General features: G+C 44.4%; 1 protein-coding gene across 17 annotated transcripts in view; it reads left to right on the forward strand.

Moving 5' to 3' along the window:
- Window positions 1-16,040, forward strand: part of LOC120046305 (V-type proton ATPase 116 kDa subunit a1-like) — a 35,549-nt gene continuing 19,509 nt past the window's right edge. For 10 of the 17 annotated variants that reach the window (XM_038991396.1, XM_038991397.1, XM_038991406.1 and 7 more), the window contains exons 1-8: window positions 1-117; window positions 274-352; window positions 4,789-4,886; window positions 5,544-5,672; window positions 7,361-7,443; window positions 11,439-11,565; window positions 11,935-12,017; window positions 12,311-12,404. In XM_038991396.1, the coding sequence (XP_038847324.1) occupies window positions 1-117; window positions 274-352; window positions 4,789-4,886; window positions 5,544-5,672; window positions 7,361-7,443; window positions 11,439-11,565; window positions 11,935-12,017; window positions 12,311-12,404 (810 nt within the window). Of the gene's footprint in view, window positions 118-273; window positions 353-4,788; window positions 4,897-5,543; window positions 5,673-7,349; window positions 7,444-11,438; window positions 11,566-11,934; window positions 12,018-12,310; window positions 12,405-16,040 lie in introns of all 17 variants that reach the window. The other 7 variants (XM_038991399.1, XM_038991400.1, XM_038991412.1 and 4 more) reach the window with 3 other exon arrangements.

Genomic DNA, 16,040 nt, shown 5'->3' on the forward strand with positions numbered 1-16,040 from the left:
ATGGGGGAACTGTTCAGGAGCGAGGAGATGACGCTTGCCCAGCTCTTCCTCCAGTCTGAGGCAGCCTATTGCTGTGTCAGCGAGCTGGGAGAACTGGGAATGGTTCAGTTCCGCGATGTAAGTAACATACCAGTCATCTATCTATATAAAAACAAATATTTCACCTTTATTTAATTAAACAGGAAGTCCGATTGAGGTCAGAATGCCTCTTTCCCAAGGTAGACCTGGCCAAGAAGGGCAACTTTGACACCTGTTTCTGTTTGAATTTTTTAGCTCAATCCAGACGTGAATGTGTTCCAGAGGAAGTTTGTGAATGAAGTGAGGAGGTGTGAGGAGATGGACAGGAAACTAAGTGAGTGATTTCACAATATGTTGAATGAATAAATGAATACATTTTATTTGACATATTTATTATACGTATAGAGATATGTCAGCCAAGTGAGCCAACAATACATCCAATGTTTTTTAGAATTAAGAACACAGTAAGTGTTACACAATAAAGACATTTCCATTGTGGTCCTCCCTATTTCTAGGTGGGTAACAGAATGGACAGCTTGGGCAAAACATAGCAGGGACAGTTCATATAATACCACATTAAGTATATGTTTGGACACTGTACTTCTATGTAAGATTTTTTTTTCTCTACACAAAGTCCCATCAAGACCAAAAATCTTACATATACAGTGCATTCGGAAAGTATTCAGACCCCTTGACTTTTTCCACATTTTGTTACATTACAGCCTTGGATTGAATCGTTTTTTTCTCGCATCAATCTACAGTCGTGGCCAAAAGTTTTGAGAATGACACAAATATTAATTTCCACAAAGTTTGCTGCTTCAGTGTCTTTGGATATTTTTGTCAGATGTTACTATGGAATACTGAAGTATAATTACAAGCATTTCGTAAGTGTCAAAGGCTTTTATTGTCAATTACATGAAGTTGATGCAAAGAGTCAATATTTGCAGTGTTGACCCTTCTTTTTCAAGACCTCTGCAATCCGCCCTGGCATGCTGTCAATTAACTTCTGGGCCACATCCTGACTGATGGCAGCCTATTCTTGCATAATCAATGCTTGGAGTTTGTCAGAATTTGGGAGTTTTTGTTTGTCCACCCGCCTCTTGAGGATTGACCACAAGTTCTCAATAGGATCAAGGTCTGGGGTGTTTCCTGGCCATGGACCTAAAATATCAATATTTTGTTCCCCGAGCCACTTAGTTATCACTTTTGCCTTATGGCAAGGTGCTCCATCATGCTGGAAAAGGCATTGTTCATCACCAAACTGTTCCTGGATGGTTGGGAAAAGTTGCTCTCGGGGGATGTGTTGGTATCATTCTTTATTCATAGCTGTGTTCTTAGGCAAAATTGTGAGTGAGCCCACTCCCTTGGCTGAGAAGCAACCCCACACATGAATGGTCTCAGGATGCTTTACTGTTGGCATGACACAGGACTGATGGTAGCGCTCCCCTTGTCTTCTCTGGACAAGCTTCTTTCTGGATGCCCCAAACAATCGGAAAGGGGATTCATCAGAGAAAATGACTTTACCCCAGTCCTCAGCAGTCCAATCCCTGTACCTTTTGCATAATATCAGTCTGTCCCGGATGTTTTTCCTGGAGAGAAGTGGCTTCTTTGCTGCCCTTCTTGACACCAGGCCATCCTCCAAAAGTCTTCGCCTCACTGCGCGTGCAAATGCACTCACACCTGCCTGCTGCCATTCCTGAGCAAGCTCTGTACTGGTTGTTCCCTGATCCCGCAGCTGAATCAACTTTAGGAGACGGTCCTGGTGCTTGCTGGACTTTCTTGGGCGCCTTGAACCCTTCTTCACAACAATTGAACCACTCTCCTTGAAGTTCTTGATGATCCGATAAATGGTTGATTTAGGTGCAATCTTACTGGCAGCAATATCCTTGCCTGTGAAGCCCTTTTTGTGCAAAGCAATGATGACGGCACGTGTTTCCTTGCAGGTAACCATGGTTGACAGAGGAAGAACAAGGATTCCAAGCACCACCCTCCTTTTGAAGCGTCCAGTCTGTTATTCGAACTCAATCAGCATGACAGAGTGATCTCCAGCCTTGTCCTCGTCAACACTCACACCTGTGTTAACGAGAGAATCACTGACATGATGTCAGCTGGTCCTTTTGTGGCAGGGCTGAAATGCAGTGTAAATGTTTTTTGGGGATTCAGTTTATTTGCATGGCAAAGAGGGACTTTGCAATTAATTGCAATTCATCTGATCACTCTTCATAACATTCTGGAGTATATGCAAATTGCCATCATACAAACTGAGGCAGCAGACTTTGTGAAAATTAATATTTGTGTCATTCTCAAAACTTTTGGCCACGACTGTACACACAATACCCCATAATGATAAAGAAAAAAACGTTTTTTTAGAGGAAAAATGCACATTTATAAAAAAAATCTAAACGGAAATATTAATTTTACATAAGTATTCTGACCCTTTACTCAGTACTTTGTTGAAGCACCTTTGGCAGTGATTACAGCCTCGAGTCTTCTTGGGTATGACTCTACAAGCTTGGCTGTAATGAATACTCAGGGAGAAAAAGGTGTAGATTCACACACAGAGATGTTTATTTCACCTTCGCAGAAGGCAGGAATTGTGGTCACAGGCAGGCAATGGTTATACACAGGTAAGCAAACAGGCAGGTGAATCAAAACTAGGACTGAAGGCTATAGCTGGTTCTCACAAACGAGCTAGGAATAGGCTTAGTAGAGTCAAAACGAACAATACCTCTCAAAGGCACAAACAGAATGAACTGAACTAAATAAGGAGCTGATGAGACCAGGTGAGTAACTAACACAGGAGGTGAGTAACTAACACAGGTGAAATCAATGAACAAAAAATGAAAGACAGGGCTACGTTCAAAAACACAAAGAAACAGGGCTACGTTCAAGAACACAACGAAACAGAAAACAAGGTTGACTTAAGAAAATAAATAAAGAACCTTACATTGGCACACCTGTATTTGGGGAGTTTCTCCCATTCTTCTCTGCAAATCCTCTCAATCTCTGTTGGGTTGGATGGGGAGCGTCGCTGCACAGCTATTTTCAGGTCTCTCCAGAGATGTTTGATCTGGTTTAAGTCCGGCCTCTGGCTGGGCCACTCAAGGACATTCAGAGACTTGTTCCGAAGCCACTCCTGCCTTATCTTGGCTGTGTGCTTAGGGTCGTTATCCTGTTGGAAGGTACTTTGCTTCGTTAATTTTTCCCACGATCCTGACTAGTCTCCCAGTCCCTCCGCTGAAAAACATCCCCACAGCATGATGCTGCCACCATCATGCTTCACCGTAGGAATGGTGCCTGGTTTCCTCCAGATGTGATGCTTGGCATTCAGGTCAAAGAGTTCAATCTTGGTTTTATCAGACCAGAGAATCTTGTTTATCATGGTTTGAGAGTCCTTGCCTTTTGGCAAACTACAAGTGGGCTGTCATGTGCCTTTTACTGAGGAGTGGCTTCCGTCTGGCCACTCTACCATAAAGGCCTGATTGGTGGAGTGCTGCAGAGATGGTTGTCCTTCTGGAAGGTTCTCCCATCTCCACAGAGGAACTCTGTAGGTCTGTCAGAGTGACCGTCAGACATTTTTTGGTACCCTTCCCCATATCTGTGCCTCGACACAATCCTGTCTCAGTGCTCTACGGACAATTCATTCAACCTCAAGGCTTGGTTTTGCTCTGACATGCACTGTCAGCTGTGGGACTTTATATAAACAGGTGTGTGCCTTTCCAAATCATGTCCAATCAATTGAATTTACCACGTGCACTCCAATCAGGTTGGAGAAACATCTCAAGGATGATCAATAGAAATAGGATGCACCTGAGCTCAATTTCAAGTCTTATAGCAAAGGGTCTGAATACTTATGTAAATATTTTTTTTTTGTTTTTTTGTTTTTTTATAAATGTGCAAACATTTCTTAATCAATCAATCAAATTTATTTATAAAGCCCTTCTTACATCAGCTGATGTCACAAAGTGCTGTACAGAAACCCAGCCTAAAACCCCAAACAGCAAGCAATGCAGGTGTAGAAGCACAGTGGCTAGGAAAAACTCCCTAGAAAGGCCAGAACCTAGGAAGAAACCTAGAGAGGAACGGGGATAGGTGGCCAGTCCTATGAGGGGTGGCCAGTCCTCTTCTGGCTGTGCCGGATGGAGATTGTAACAGAACATGGCCAAGATGTTCAAATGTTCATAGATGACCAGCAGGGTCAAATAAAAATAATCACAGTGGTTGTCGAGGGTGCAACAGGTCAGCACCTCAGGAGTAAATGTCAGTTGGCTTTTCATAGCCGATCATTTAGAGTATCTCTACCGCTCCTGCTGTCTCTAGAGAGTTGAAAACAGCAGGTCTGGGACATGTAGCACGTCCGGTGAACAGAGACTTTAAACCTGTTTTCGCTTTGTCGTGCTGGGGTATTGTGTGTAGATTGACGAGGGAAAAATATACTTTTAGCAATTTTAGAATAAGTCTGTAACGTAACAAAATGTGGATAAAGTCAAGGGGTCTGAATACTTTCCGAATTCACTGTACATTTTGATATAGTATTGCTAAGAATACCACTCACAGAATGGCACACAGATGTCTATTTCTCCCACAATGCAGAAACTCAATGGCTTGGTCTCAGATCTGTTTGTGCTTCTGCCTATTACATACATTGCCATTGTCAAGCAATTTGGCATGACAATTCCATAAGGAGTTGGCAAGAGATCAGAAAGAGACTGGCAACCAGGGTAGAAACTCGCACATGTATTGAATATTACCTGGTGTTTTGCTTTCCAGGGTTTGTCGAGAAGGAGATTAAAAAAGCCAACATCCCAACTGTGGATACAGGAGAGAACCCCGAAGTCCCCTTCCCTAGGGATATGATTGACCTGGAGGTATCTATCCCTGTTTAATCCTGTACGTCAGTAATAGGAAATTATGAATGTCATTGACATCAACCCAAATTTAGCACAACACAATTTCACAGATCATTTAATCATCTTTTTTTGCCTTACACTACTACTCCATTTACGGAAAAACCACATGACCTTCACGTGATCACATGTGACGTGTTCCAAAACGTCTTATGTGAAGTTAATGTAATAACAGGTGGCAACATTTAAAGCAACGTGAAAACGTGATTTTCCACATGTGAAATCATGTGTTTTTTATGTAAGGGCCTATCTGACAGTGAAGTGGAACTGTGCAGCAGTTCACCTGCTCTAGCCAATACCCATGATGACACTTTACTGGACATTGGACATGGTTATAGGATATAGGTAGGACTCATGTTAGGGCCCATGACTGCTTGTTATGGAGCTGAATAGACTATCCCTTCCATAGAAATAAAATGGGTATCCTCATTCAAATCAATGGGTCTGTAATGGGTGTACCGGCAGCCATTTTAAAAGTGTACCAATGGGAGTAAAGCAGGAAGTAAAGGCTATGTCCGTTCTAGTGATTCTATTTCTATGACCCCTTCTACCATTTTCGAATCACACCCCATCCCATCTAAAGACCAATCTCATTGGTTGTCTCTGTTTGATTGACAGGCCACGTTTGAGAAGCTGGAGAACGAGCTGAAGGAGATCAACACCAACCAGGAAGCCCTGAAGAAGAACTTCCTGGAGCTGACTGAGCTCAAGCACATCCTGCGACGTACCCAGCAGTTCTTTGATGAGGTCAGCGAGTACCTCCACTCCAATATTTTGTGCACGTTCCAGGCGGACTACATTGCAGATGCATGCCAGATCTCACAATGCCTGGATAGGTTTTTAACATATCAGTTTCCCACATCATATGATATAGCAATTTGATGACCGACTGCTCAGTCAATGACATGGCACACAACCATTGATTGATGCAATGCAACGTCTGCAATGAAGTTCACCTGGAACGCAACCTCTGTTTTGCTCAATCCCAAATGGACCCCTACCTCCACAGACACCAGGGTTGGGGTCAATTCAATTCAGTCAATTCTGGAAATGAGAAAATTTGACCTAATTCGTAGTAGGGTTATTCTCAAAGTAGTAATTACTAGCTACACTACATGACCAAAAGTATGTGGACACCTGCTCATCGAACATCTCATTCCAAAATCATGGGAATTAATATGAAGTTGGTCCCCCCTTTGCTGCTATAACAGCCTCCACTCTTCTGGGAAGGCATTCAACTAGATGTTAGAACATTGCTGCGGGGACTTGCTTCCATTTAGCTACAAGAGCATTAGTGAGGTCGGGCACTGATGTTGGCCAATTAGGCAAGGCTCGCAGACGGCGTTCCAATTCATCCCAAAGGTGTTCGAAGGGGTTGAGGTCAGGGCTCGGTGCAGGCCAGTCAAGTTCTTCCACACCGATATCAACAAACCTTTTCTTTATGGACCTCGCTTTGTGCACGGGGGAATTGTCATGCTGAAACAGGAAAGGGCCTTCCCCAAACTGTTGCCACAAAGTTGGAAGCATAGAATCGTCTAGAATGTAATTGTATGCTGTAGCGTTAAGATTTCCCTTTACAGGAACTAAGGGGCCTAGCCCGAACCATGAAAAACAGCCCCAGACTATTATTTATCCTCCACCAAACTTTACAGTTGGCACTATGCATTTGGCAGGTAGTGTTCTACTGGCATCCGCCAAACCAAGATTCATCTGTCAGAATGTCAGATGGTGAAGCGTGATTCATCCCTTCAGAGAACTCGTTTCCACTGCTCCAGAGTCCAATGGTGGCGCGCTTTACACGACTCCAGCCGACGCTTGGCATTGTGCATGGTGATCTTAGGCTTGTGTGCGGCTGCTCGGCCATGGAAACCTATTTCATAAAGCTCCCGATGAACAGTTAAGTGCTGACGTTGCTTCCAGAGGTAGTTTGGAACTCGGTAGTGAGTGTTGCAACCGAGGACAGACGATTTTTACCCACTTCAGCACTCTGCGGTCCCGTTCATGTGTTGAGCATGTATTGCCTACCAATTCGTGGCTGAGCTGTTGTTGCTCCTAGATGTTTCCACTTCACAATAACAGCACTTACAGTTGACTGGGGCAGCTCTAACAGGGCAGACATTTGTCGAATTGACTTGTTGGAAAGGTGGCATCCTATGACAGCGCCACATTGAAAGTCACTGAGCTCTTCAATAAGGCCATTCTACTGCCAATATTTGTCTATGGAGATGTCATGACTGTGTGCTTGATTTTATACACCTGTCAGCAACGGGTGTGGCTGAAATAGCCGAATCCACTAATTTGAAGAGATGTCCACATACTTTTGTATATATAGTGTATCTTAACAATGTGGTTGCTGGTTTGTGAAGCCAGACTAAATTGCATCTTCCTCCTATCTCCATCATCATCACCATAATCATCTTCCTTACGTTCCACAGATGGAGGACCCAGCCCTGATGGAAGAATCGTCAGCCCTAATGGAGGGTAACGAGGGGGGCCGGGGAGCACCGCTCCGACTGGGGTGAGACACACACACACACAATCACACACACGCACCGTACAGCAGTTTTCCCAAAGAAACTTCCAAGCCCTCGGGCACTGAAATTGTCAATTGAAATCCATAGAAAACAACGTTTGTTAGGCTTGGGTCTAACAGAGTTAGGTGGCTCGCCCTGCTTGAACAATGGTAGGGGAAACACTGGTGTTCTAGGAGATGTACTTTCAACATACAATACATTAGAGTACGCCCTATAGGGCACTTGAGCTGTACATTGAATGCAATCAGCTGTACAATACACACACCATTGCATGCTGTAATATTATTTTGTAGCCCAAGGAAAAATATATTCTAGCTGTCGTGGGGATCATTTAACTCATAGATGTCCAAGTCACCTCTTTTTGGCCTATAGGCATATACAGGCAATTTAAATGAAAGATGGTAGTGGATGGTGTATAAAAAAACTACTGGCCTCTTAATAGGGACTGATTTCAATTAACTTTGAGCCAGGCATTGATCCATGCTTGATAATGTCACATGGAACATCAGAACTCTTTTGGACACTGAGGATAATAGCAATAGACCCCATCGGAGAACAGCTTTGATTGCTGCAGAACTAAGGCGCTATGACATTGACATTGCTGCCCTGAGTGAGACCAGGTTCCTGGATGAAGGTTCCCTGAAAGAGGAGGGAGAAGGCTACACCTTCTTCTGGAAAGGTTACCCTCCGGGTGGACAACATCAGCACGGTGTGGGACTGGCAATTAAGAACAGCCTTCTACCCAGCCTCACCGAAACACCTGTCGGCATAAGTGAAAGACTCATGTCTCTCCATATCCCCTTAGCCAAGATGCGTTATGCTACTCTTCTCAGTGCATAGGCACCAACGTTACCATCTGAAAATGAGGCAAAGGACTGCTTCTACCAGTCACTAGATAAGGCCTTTCACCGCATGCCCAGGAATGACAAGATGTTTATGCTGGGTGACTTCAACGCTAGGGTGGGACAGAAAAACAGGATATGGAGCGGAGTGGTGGGTAGGCAATGTGTTGGCCAGGTCAATGAGAACGGCATGATACTGCTAACTCTATGTGCCGAGCATGATCTCATTGTCACTAACACCTTGTTCCAGCAGAAGAACAAATATAAAACATCATGGATGCACCCACGCTCCAAACACTGGCACCTGGTGACTATGTCATAGTGAGGCGTTGTGACACTAATGACGTCCTGCTGACACGTGCCATGAGGGGTGCAGAATGCTGGACAGATCCCCATATGATACTGGCTAAACTCCAAGTGAGAATACTCCCCCCCAACGCCTGCAGAAGTCCAGTAAGAGGCGTCTGCACTATATCCGGCTTGAGAAAGCAGCAGTAAGGGTCGAGTTCCGCCGCTCTCTCGCTGAAAGGCATGAGAGAGACTGAGCCTCTTCTGAACGCAGAGGACCCCATGGACAAGAAGTGGGCATCTATTAGCTCAGTGTTCTATCAGGCAGCAGTCCACTCCATTGGCTACAAAGGTAGGAAACATCAGGATTGGTTCGATGAGAATTCTGACACCATCACAACCTTACTGGACAATATGCACAAAGCGCACAGGGCTACTCTCAACAGCCTCACATCTGCTACCCTTCGCAAGTAATGGCATGCATCGCGCAATGAAGTGCAAACAACCTTGCGTACTCTGTAGAATGAATGGTGGACGAATAAGGCACAGGAAATCCAAATTTATGCAGATAAAAATTACATGCACAATTTCTACAACTCAACTAAAGCTATCTATGGCCCGAGAAGTCGCTACATCAACCCCATGAACACAGCTGATGGTCTGACTCATGAAGGACCAAAACTAGATACTGATGAGGTGGGCTGACCACTTTGAAGCACTACTCAATCAGCACTCTCCTACAGACCACTCCATCCTGGAAGAACTGCCTGTCCGTCCACCCATTCAAGACCTCAATCATTTGCCAACCTTCCAAGAGTTGTTATCAGCTATCCGTTTCCTCAAGAACAACAAGACTCCTGGTGCTGACAGCATCCCGGCAGAGCTACTTAAGAGATCGTCCGCCAACAGCAGCGGGATGAAAACATTGTCACCATCTATAAGAACAAGGGTGACAAGTCCATCTGCGGCAACAGCCGGGGGATATCCCTTCTGGCTGTTGCCGCAAAGGTGACATTACACAAGCTGGCGAACAACATGCCAGAGTCACAATGCGACTTCAGAAAGAACAGGAGTACGGTTGACATGATATTCACGGTACGGCAACTCTAGGAGAAGTGCCGTGAACAACATCAGAACCATGGCCTTTGTCGACCTCTCTAAGGCCTTCAACATTGTGAGCAGGGAACTACTATGGGACATTCTACTCAAATGTGTCTGTCCAGACAAATTTGTCAACATCCTTTGCCAGTTCCTTGAAGAGATGATGGCTCGGGTGGCCATAGGAGAGCAGGAGTCCGTGCCCTTTGGAGTAAGCATCGGTGTGAGGCAGGGGTGTGTGCTGGCACCAGTACTCTTTAACATCTTCCTCCTATGTGTCACACAGCTTCTCCACATGGAGCTTGAGGACAGCAGCAGCGTTTTGGTGGACTTCAGGCTGGATGGAAACCTATTCAACATCAGGACGCTCCAAGCATCCACCAAAGATTTGACGGAGTAGGTTCTTGAGCTGCAGTATCCCGATCACTGTGCTCTTGTGGCCCACACTCCGGAAGACCTCCAGTCCGTCCTCGTAGCGGCTGTGAGGGTCTATAGCAGGATGGTACTGTCTTTCAACACCACCAAGACAGAGGTGGTCTGCCAATGGAGATCCAGCCCTCCACCCACCATGCCTGTCTTCACCATTGAACACAAATCACTGGCAATAGTCCCGCCCTTCAAATAGCTGGGCAGCATCCTCTCTGAGGACTTCAGCAACGACCTCAAAATTCTAATTAGGATCAAGCAAGCATCAGCTGCCTTCGGAAAACTCAGACGCAGGGTCTTCCAAAACAGGGATCTCCATTTCCACACCGAAGACGCCGTTTATCAAGCCGTCTGCATCACCACACTTCTTTACAGCTGTGAAGCCTGGGTCACTTAATCGCCACAACAAGCAGCTTGAGCGATTCCGCATAAGATGCCTGCCGCGCATCCTGGGAATCACCTTGCGCAACCGTGTGCCCCATACAGAAATATAGTTGCAAAGACCAACTGCAAGAGTATGGAGGCTTGGGAATGTCATGAGAATGTCTCAGGATCGCATGCTGCGGAAGATGCTGTATGGCCAGCTACATCTTGGCCTGCGGTCTATATTGGGGCAGAAGAAGCGCTACAAGGACCAGCTAAAAACGTTGCTGGTCCTAGAGGACCTAGAGGATGCTGCTGCCGACCGTTCCACCTTGCGGCAGCTCTGCCAGAGCGGTGTACAGAGGTGGGAGGAGAGGAGCACAAAGAGACAGCAAAAACAGCTCAGGAGACATACAACCATGCCTGCCCCCGCCAACACAGACTGCATATGCCCCACCTACAATAAAGTTTGTGGATCTCGGATTGGACTCTACTGTCACCAAAGAATTCACTGTTAACTCAGAAGGGGAAGTCATCATCAGATACGATGGACTACCATAAGCAAGTAAGTGTGCGTGCGTGTCAGTAGGTCAATGGCAGCATATGAAGCTGCCACACCAACAAAGCAGGAAAATTGACACATTATGACCTATAGTCACAGTGACAGAACAGCAAACAAGTTGGGCTCATCCACCCGTCAACACATTTGTTTTGCACTGTTCCCATTAGCGCCTATTGTGTCTATTAGCCGTAGACGTACTGGAGTTAATGGGGTTGAATGCTATTAGGCTGGTCCCAGATCAGTTTGTTCTGTAACAACTCATATGGTTGTTGTTATGCCAAAAGGACAAACAGATCTGGGACCAGGCTATGTCAGGAAAAATGTCACGACAACCCAGAGGGATCATGTACAGTGCATTTGATTGGCCAGACCCTGAAATATTTTAATCCTGCCCGAGCAGGTTTGTTGCTGGGGTGATCAGCCGGGAGAGGATCCCTACCTTTGAGAGGATGCTGTGGAGAGTGTGCCGCGGCAACGTCTTTTTACGTCAGGCAGAAATCGAGGACCCCCTGGAGGACCCCGCCACGGTCTGTCAAAAACATTTTTTTTTAAATCTTACTTCATATTATGTGTTTTGTCTTGTATGTTTGTTCTTATTATCTACTGTCTTTCGATTCTTTGTGTATGTATTTTTTTATGTTATGTATACACACCTGTCTGTGATCTGAGCACCTAACAGGAAAAATATTATTAAGTATAAAAAGTTGGTAAAATTATTTTTCTTTGACACACCAATAAAGATGAAAAATACAGAAACATATACACACCCAAGTTTGTGCAAACTAACACCCAATGAGCCAGGGCAAAAAAAAATGGAAATCTGTGAGGTTCAATAATTTGTTCCAACGACAGTCACTGCTTGATTGGTGAGATGATTGACTCTTTCTCTCTTACAGGGCGACCAAGTCCACAAGTCAGTCTTCATCATCTTTTTCCAAGGCGATCAGCTGAAGAACAGAGTCAAGAAGATATGTGAGGGGTACGTTACTACCACTAGTCAGTACCCAGTTCGTCCATTAATTTAGCATTTGAGTGCTGTCAGAAATGTAGATATATGAGTTCCCGAGACAGAAAAAAACACTAGAACAACGCCTTAAAGTCGGGAAATTTGGACCAGAGCGATGATACCCGAGTTTATCAGTTGTGACGTTTCATATTTGATCACGGAACATTGATTTAAATGGGAATGTCTGTTTTCTAGTAATTCTAATTCTATGGTTACCTACAGTATAATTGTAAGTCAGTATGCGAACTGTTGGTTGTGTGTTCCAGGTTCCGGGCCTCCCTCTACCCCTGCCCCGAGACTCCCCAGGAAAGGAAGGAGATGGCTGCTGGGGTCAACACCCGTATTGACGACCTCCAGATGGTATGCAAGACAATGAACACAGTAAAATAGTGTCACTTAACCGTTTACTGCAGTGGGCAAAATCAGGGACACAGTGTTTTTTGGTTGTCAAACAAATCTACTTTGAAACAAAGGTATACACCTCACACACATGGTTATGGGCTTAAAAAAACAAAGACACCTGTACCATGTCAGATATAGAGTTGAAAATGTATTCCATGTTGGGTTTTTGTTCCCAATATTACACTTTATGTACATCACAAAAGACTGAAATATAACAAAATAGTTTGACATAGAAACAATGATGAGGCTTATTAATACCATTCCACCCATGAGGCCACTAGAGGGAGTTTTGGTAATTTGATGCTACATGTATCCTAATATGGACACCGTACCCAGTGGTAGGCAACTAGATTCAGCAGGGGGACTATTTTTGGCTGAGCTGATGGTTGAGGTTCGCAACATAACAATCATTTCCTACCTTATTTACATTGAGACACGATTACATATCTATTATTTTATTCGTGGGATTATTTGGGAACAGATTTCCTAAATTCAACTCATTTTTAGTTGGTGATTTTACCGTTTTCTTTGACCCAAAAGTAAAATCACAATATTTTTTTTTTACCCGTGAGACATTTTTTTTTGACCTCTACGGAATCGGTGTCCCTCCACCAGGACGGTTGAGGTAACATGCGCTAATGTGATTAGCATGAAGCTGTAAGTAACAAGAAAATTTCCCAGCATGTAGACATGTCTTATATGGGCAGAAAGCTTAAATTATTGTTAATCTAACTGCACTGTCCAATTTACAGTAGCTATTACAGTGAAAAAATGCTACCATGCTATTGTTTGAGGAGAGTGCACAACAACAAAAACTTTTATCACTGCAACGGGTTTGATACATTCACCTCTGAAGGTAAATAATGTACTTACATTCAGTAATATTGCTTTGATTTGTCATTCTGAGGGTTCCAGAGATAAAATGTAGCATAGTTTTGTTTGATAAAATCATATTCAAATGTAGGAACACGGTTCTAAAGTTTGAACCCCTGCTGTTTATGGGAGGAAGGGGGCGGTCAATGTAGATAGTCCAGGAGGTCCAGGTGGCCATTTGATTCATTATTCAGCAGCCTTATGGCTTGGGGGTAGAAGCTGATAAGGAGCCTTTTGGACCTAGACTTGGCGCTCCGGTACCGCTTTCCGTGCTGTAGCAGAGAGAACAGTCTATGACTTGGGTGACTGGAGTCTTTGACAATTTTTTGGGCCTTCCTCTGACACCACCTAGTATATAGGTCCTGGATGGCAGGAAGCTTGGTCCCAGTGATGTACAGGGCCGTACGCACTACCTTTTGTAGCACTTTACGGTCGAATGCCGAGCAGTTGCCATTCCAGGCGGTGATGCAACTGGTCAGGATACTCTCGATGGTGCCGCTGTATAACTTTTTGAGGTTCTGGAGACCCATGCCAAATCTTTTCAGTGTCCTGAGGGGTAAAAGGTGTTGTCGTGCACTCTTCACGACTGTCTTGCTGTGTTTGGACCATGATAGTTTGTTGGTGATGTGGACACCAAGGAACTTGAAACTCTCGACCTGCTCAACTACAGCCCTGTCGATGTTAATGGGGGCCTGTTCGGCCCACCTTTTCCTGTAGTCTATGTCAGCTCCTTTGTCTTGCTCACATTGAAGGAGAGGTTGTTGTCCTGGCACCACGCTGCATGCTCTGAGTACACGTCCTGGTAATCCGTCTGTGCAGTCCATGCATGCTTCAGTGTTGCTTGCCTCGAAGCGAGCATAAAAGGCATTTAGCTCGTCTGGTAGGCTCGCATCACTGGACAGCTCACGGCTGGGTTTTCCTTTGTAGTCCGTAATAGTTTGCAAGCCCTGAGCATTAGAGCCGGTGTAGTGGGATTCAATCTTTGTCCTGTATTGATGCTTTGCCTATTTGGTGGTTCGTCTGAGTGCATAGTGGGATTTCTTATAAGCGTCCAGATTAGTGTCCCGCTCCTTGAAAGCGGCAGTTCTAGCCTTTAGCTCAGTGCGGATGTTGCCTGTAATCCATAGCTTCTGGTTGGGATATGTATGTTCGGTCACTGTTGGGACGACGACGTCAACGCACTTATTGACGAAGCCGATGAGGTGGTATATTCTTCAATGCTATTGGATGAATCCCGGAACATATTCCAGTCAGTGCTAGCAAAACAGTCCTGTAGCATAGCATCCATGTCATCTGACCACTTCCGTATTGAGCAAGTCACTGGTACTTCCTGCTTTAGTTTTTGCTTGTAAGCAGGAATCGGGAGGATAGAATTATGGTCAGATTTGCCAAATGGAGGGCGAGGGAGAGCTTTGTATGCATCTCTGTGTGTGGAGTAAAGGTGGCCTAGAGTTTTTTTCCTCTGGTTGCACATGTGACATGCTGATAGAAATGAGGTAAAACGGATTTAAGTTTGCCTGCATTAAAGTCCCCGGCCACTAGGAGTGCCGCTTCTGCATGAGCATTTTCTTGTTTGCTTATGGCCTTATACATCTCGTTGAGTGCAGTCTTAGTGCCAGCATCGGTTTGTGGTGGTAAATAGACGGCAAGAATAATATAGATGAAAACTCACTTGGTAGATAGTGTAGTAGAGGAAAACCTGTTTCAGTCTGCTTTCCAACATTGACCTTTCAGCAGGACAATAACCTAAAACACAAGGCCAAATATACACTGGAATTGCTTACCAAGACGACATTGAATGTTTCTGAGTGGCCTAGTTACAGTTTTGACTCAAATCTCCTTTAAAATCTATGGCAAGACTGGAAAATGGCTGTCTAGCAACAATCAACAACCAACTAGACAGCGCTTGAAGAATTTTAAAAGTATAATATGCAGAAAATTTACTAACATTTCGAAAAACATGTTTTCACTTTGTCGTTATGGGGTATTGTGTCTAGATGGGTGAGAAAAATAATCTATTTAATCCATTTTGAATTCCGGAGGTAACACAACAAAATGTGGAATAAGTCAATGTGTGAATACTTTCTGAAGGCACTGTATGATCGTATGATTGGAATTCCATGCAATCAGGGCCCATGAACAGCTAACCATACAATGGCTGTGTCCCAAATTGTTTGTTCCTGCCTGACTACGTTGCAGACGCCTGCATATCAAATAACCACATCATATGATATAGCAATACGATGCCCGACTATGCAGTCGATGGTGTGACGGCGAATAACTATTGGTTGATGCGATGCAACATCTTTCAGGTAGGAACGCCACCCTTCACTGTTGCCAGTGAGGAAGTTACCCAGTTACCCCTTGTTCTGTTCTCAGGCTTGCATTTGCCAATACATCATTCTTGTTACTGTCACGCCCTGACCATAGATTGCTTTGTATGTTTCTATTTTTTGTTTGGTCAGGGTGTGATGTGGGTGGGCATTCTATGTTTGTATGTCTATGTTTTCTATTTCTATTGTGTTTGGCCTGGTATGGTTCCCAATCAGAGGCAGCTGTCAATCGTTGTCTCTGATTGAGAACCATACTTAGGTAGCCTGATTTCCCACTTTGGTTGTGGGTGGTTATTTTCTGTTTAGTGTTTGTCGTCACCTTACAGAACTGTTCGTTTGTCGTTTTGTCAAGTGTTTCGTATTTTATTAAAAGTAATATGAACACTTC

Source organism: Salvelinus namaycush, chromosome 4, assembly GCF_016432855.1.
Source record: "Salvelinus namaycush isolate Seneca chromosome 4, SaNama_1.0, whole genome shotgun sequence".
Classification (NCBI taxonomy): domain Eukaryota; kingdom Metazoa; phylum Chordata; class Actinopteri; order Salmoniformes; family Salmonidae; genus Salvelinus; species Salvelinus namaycush.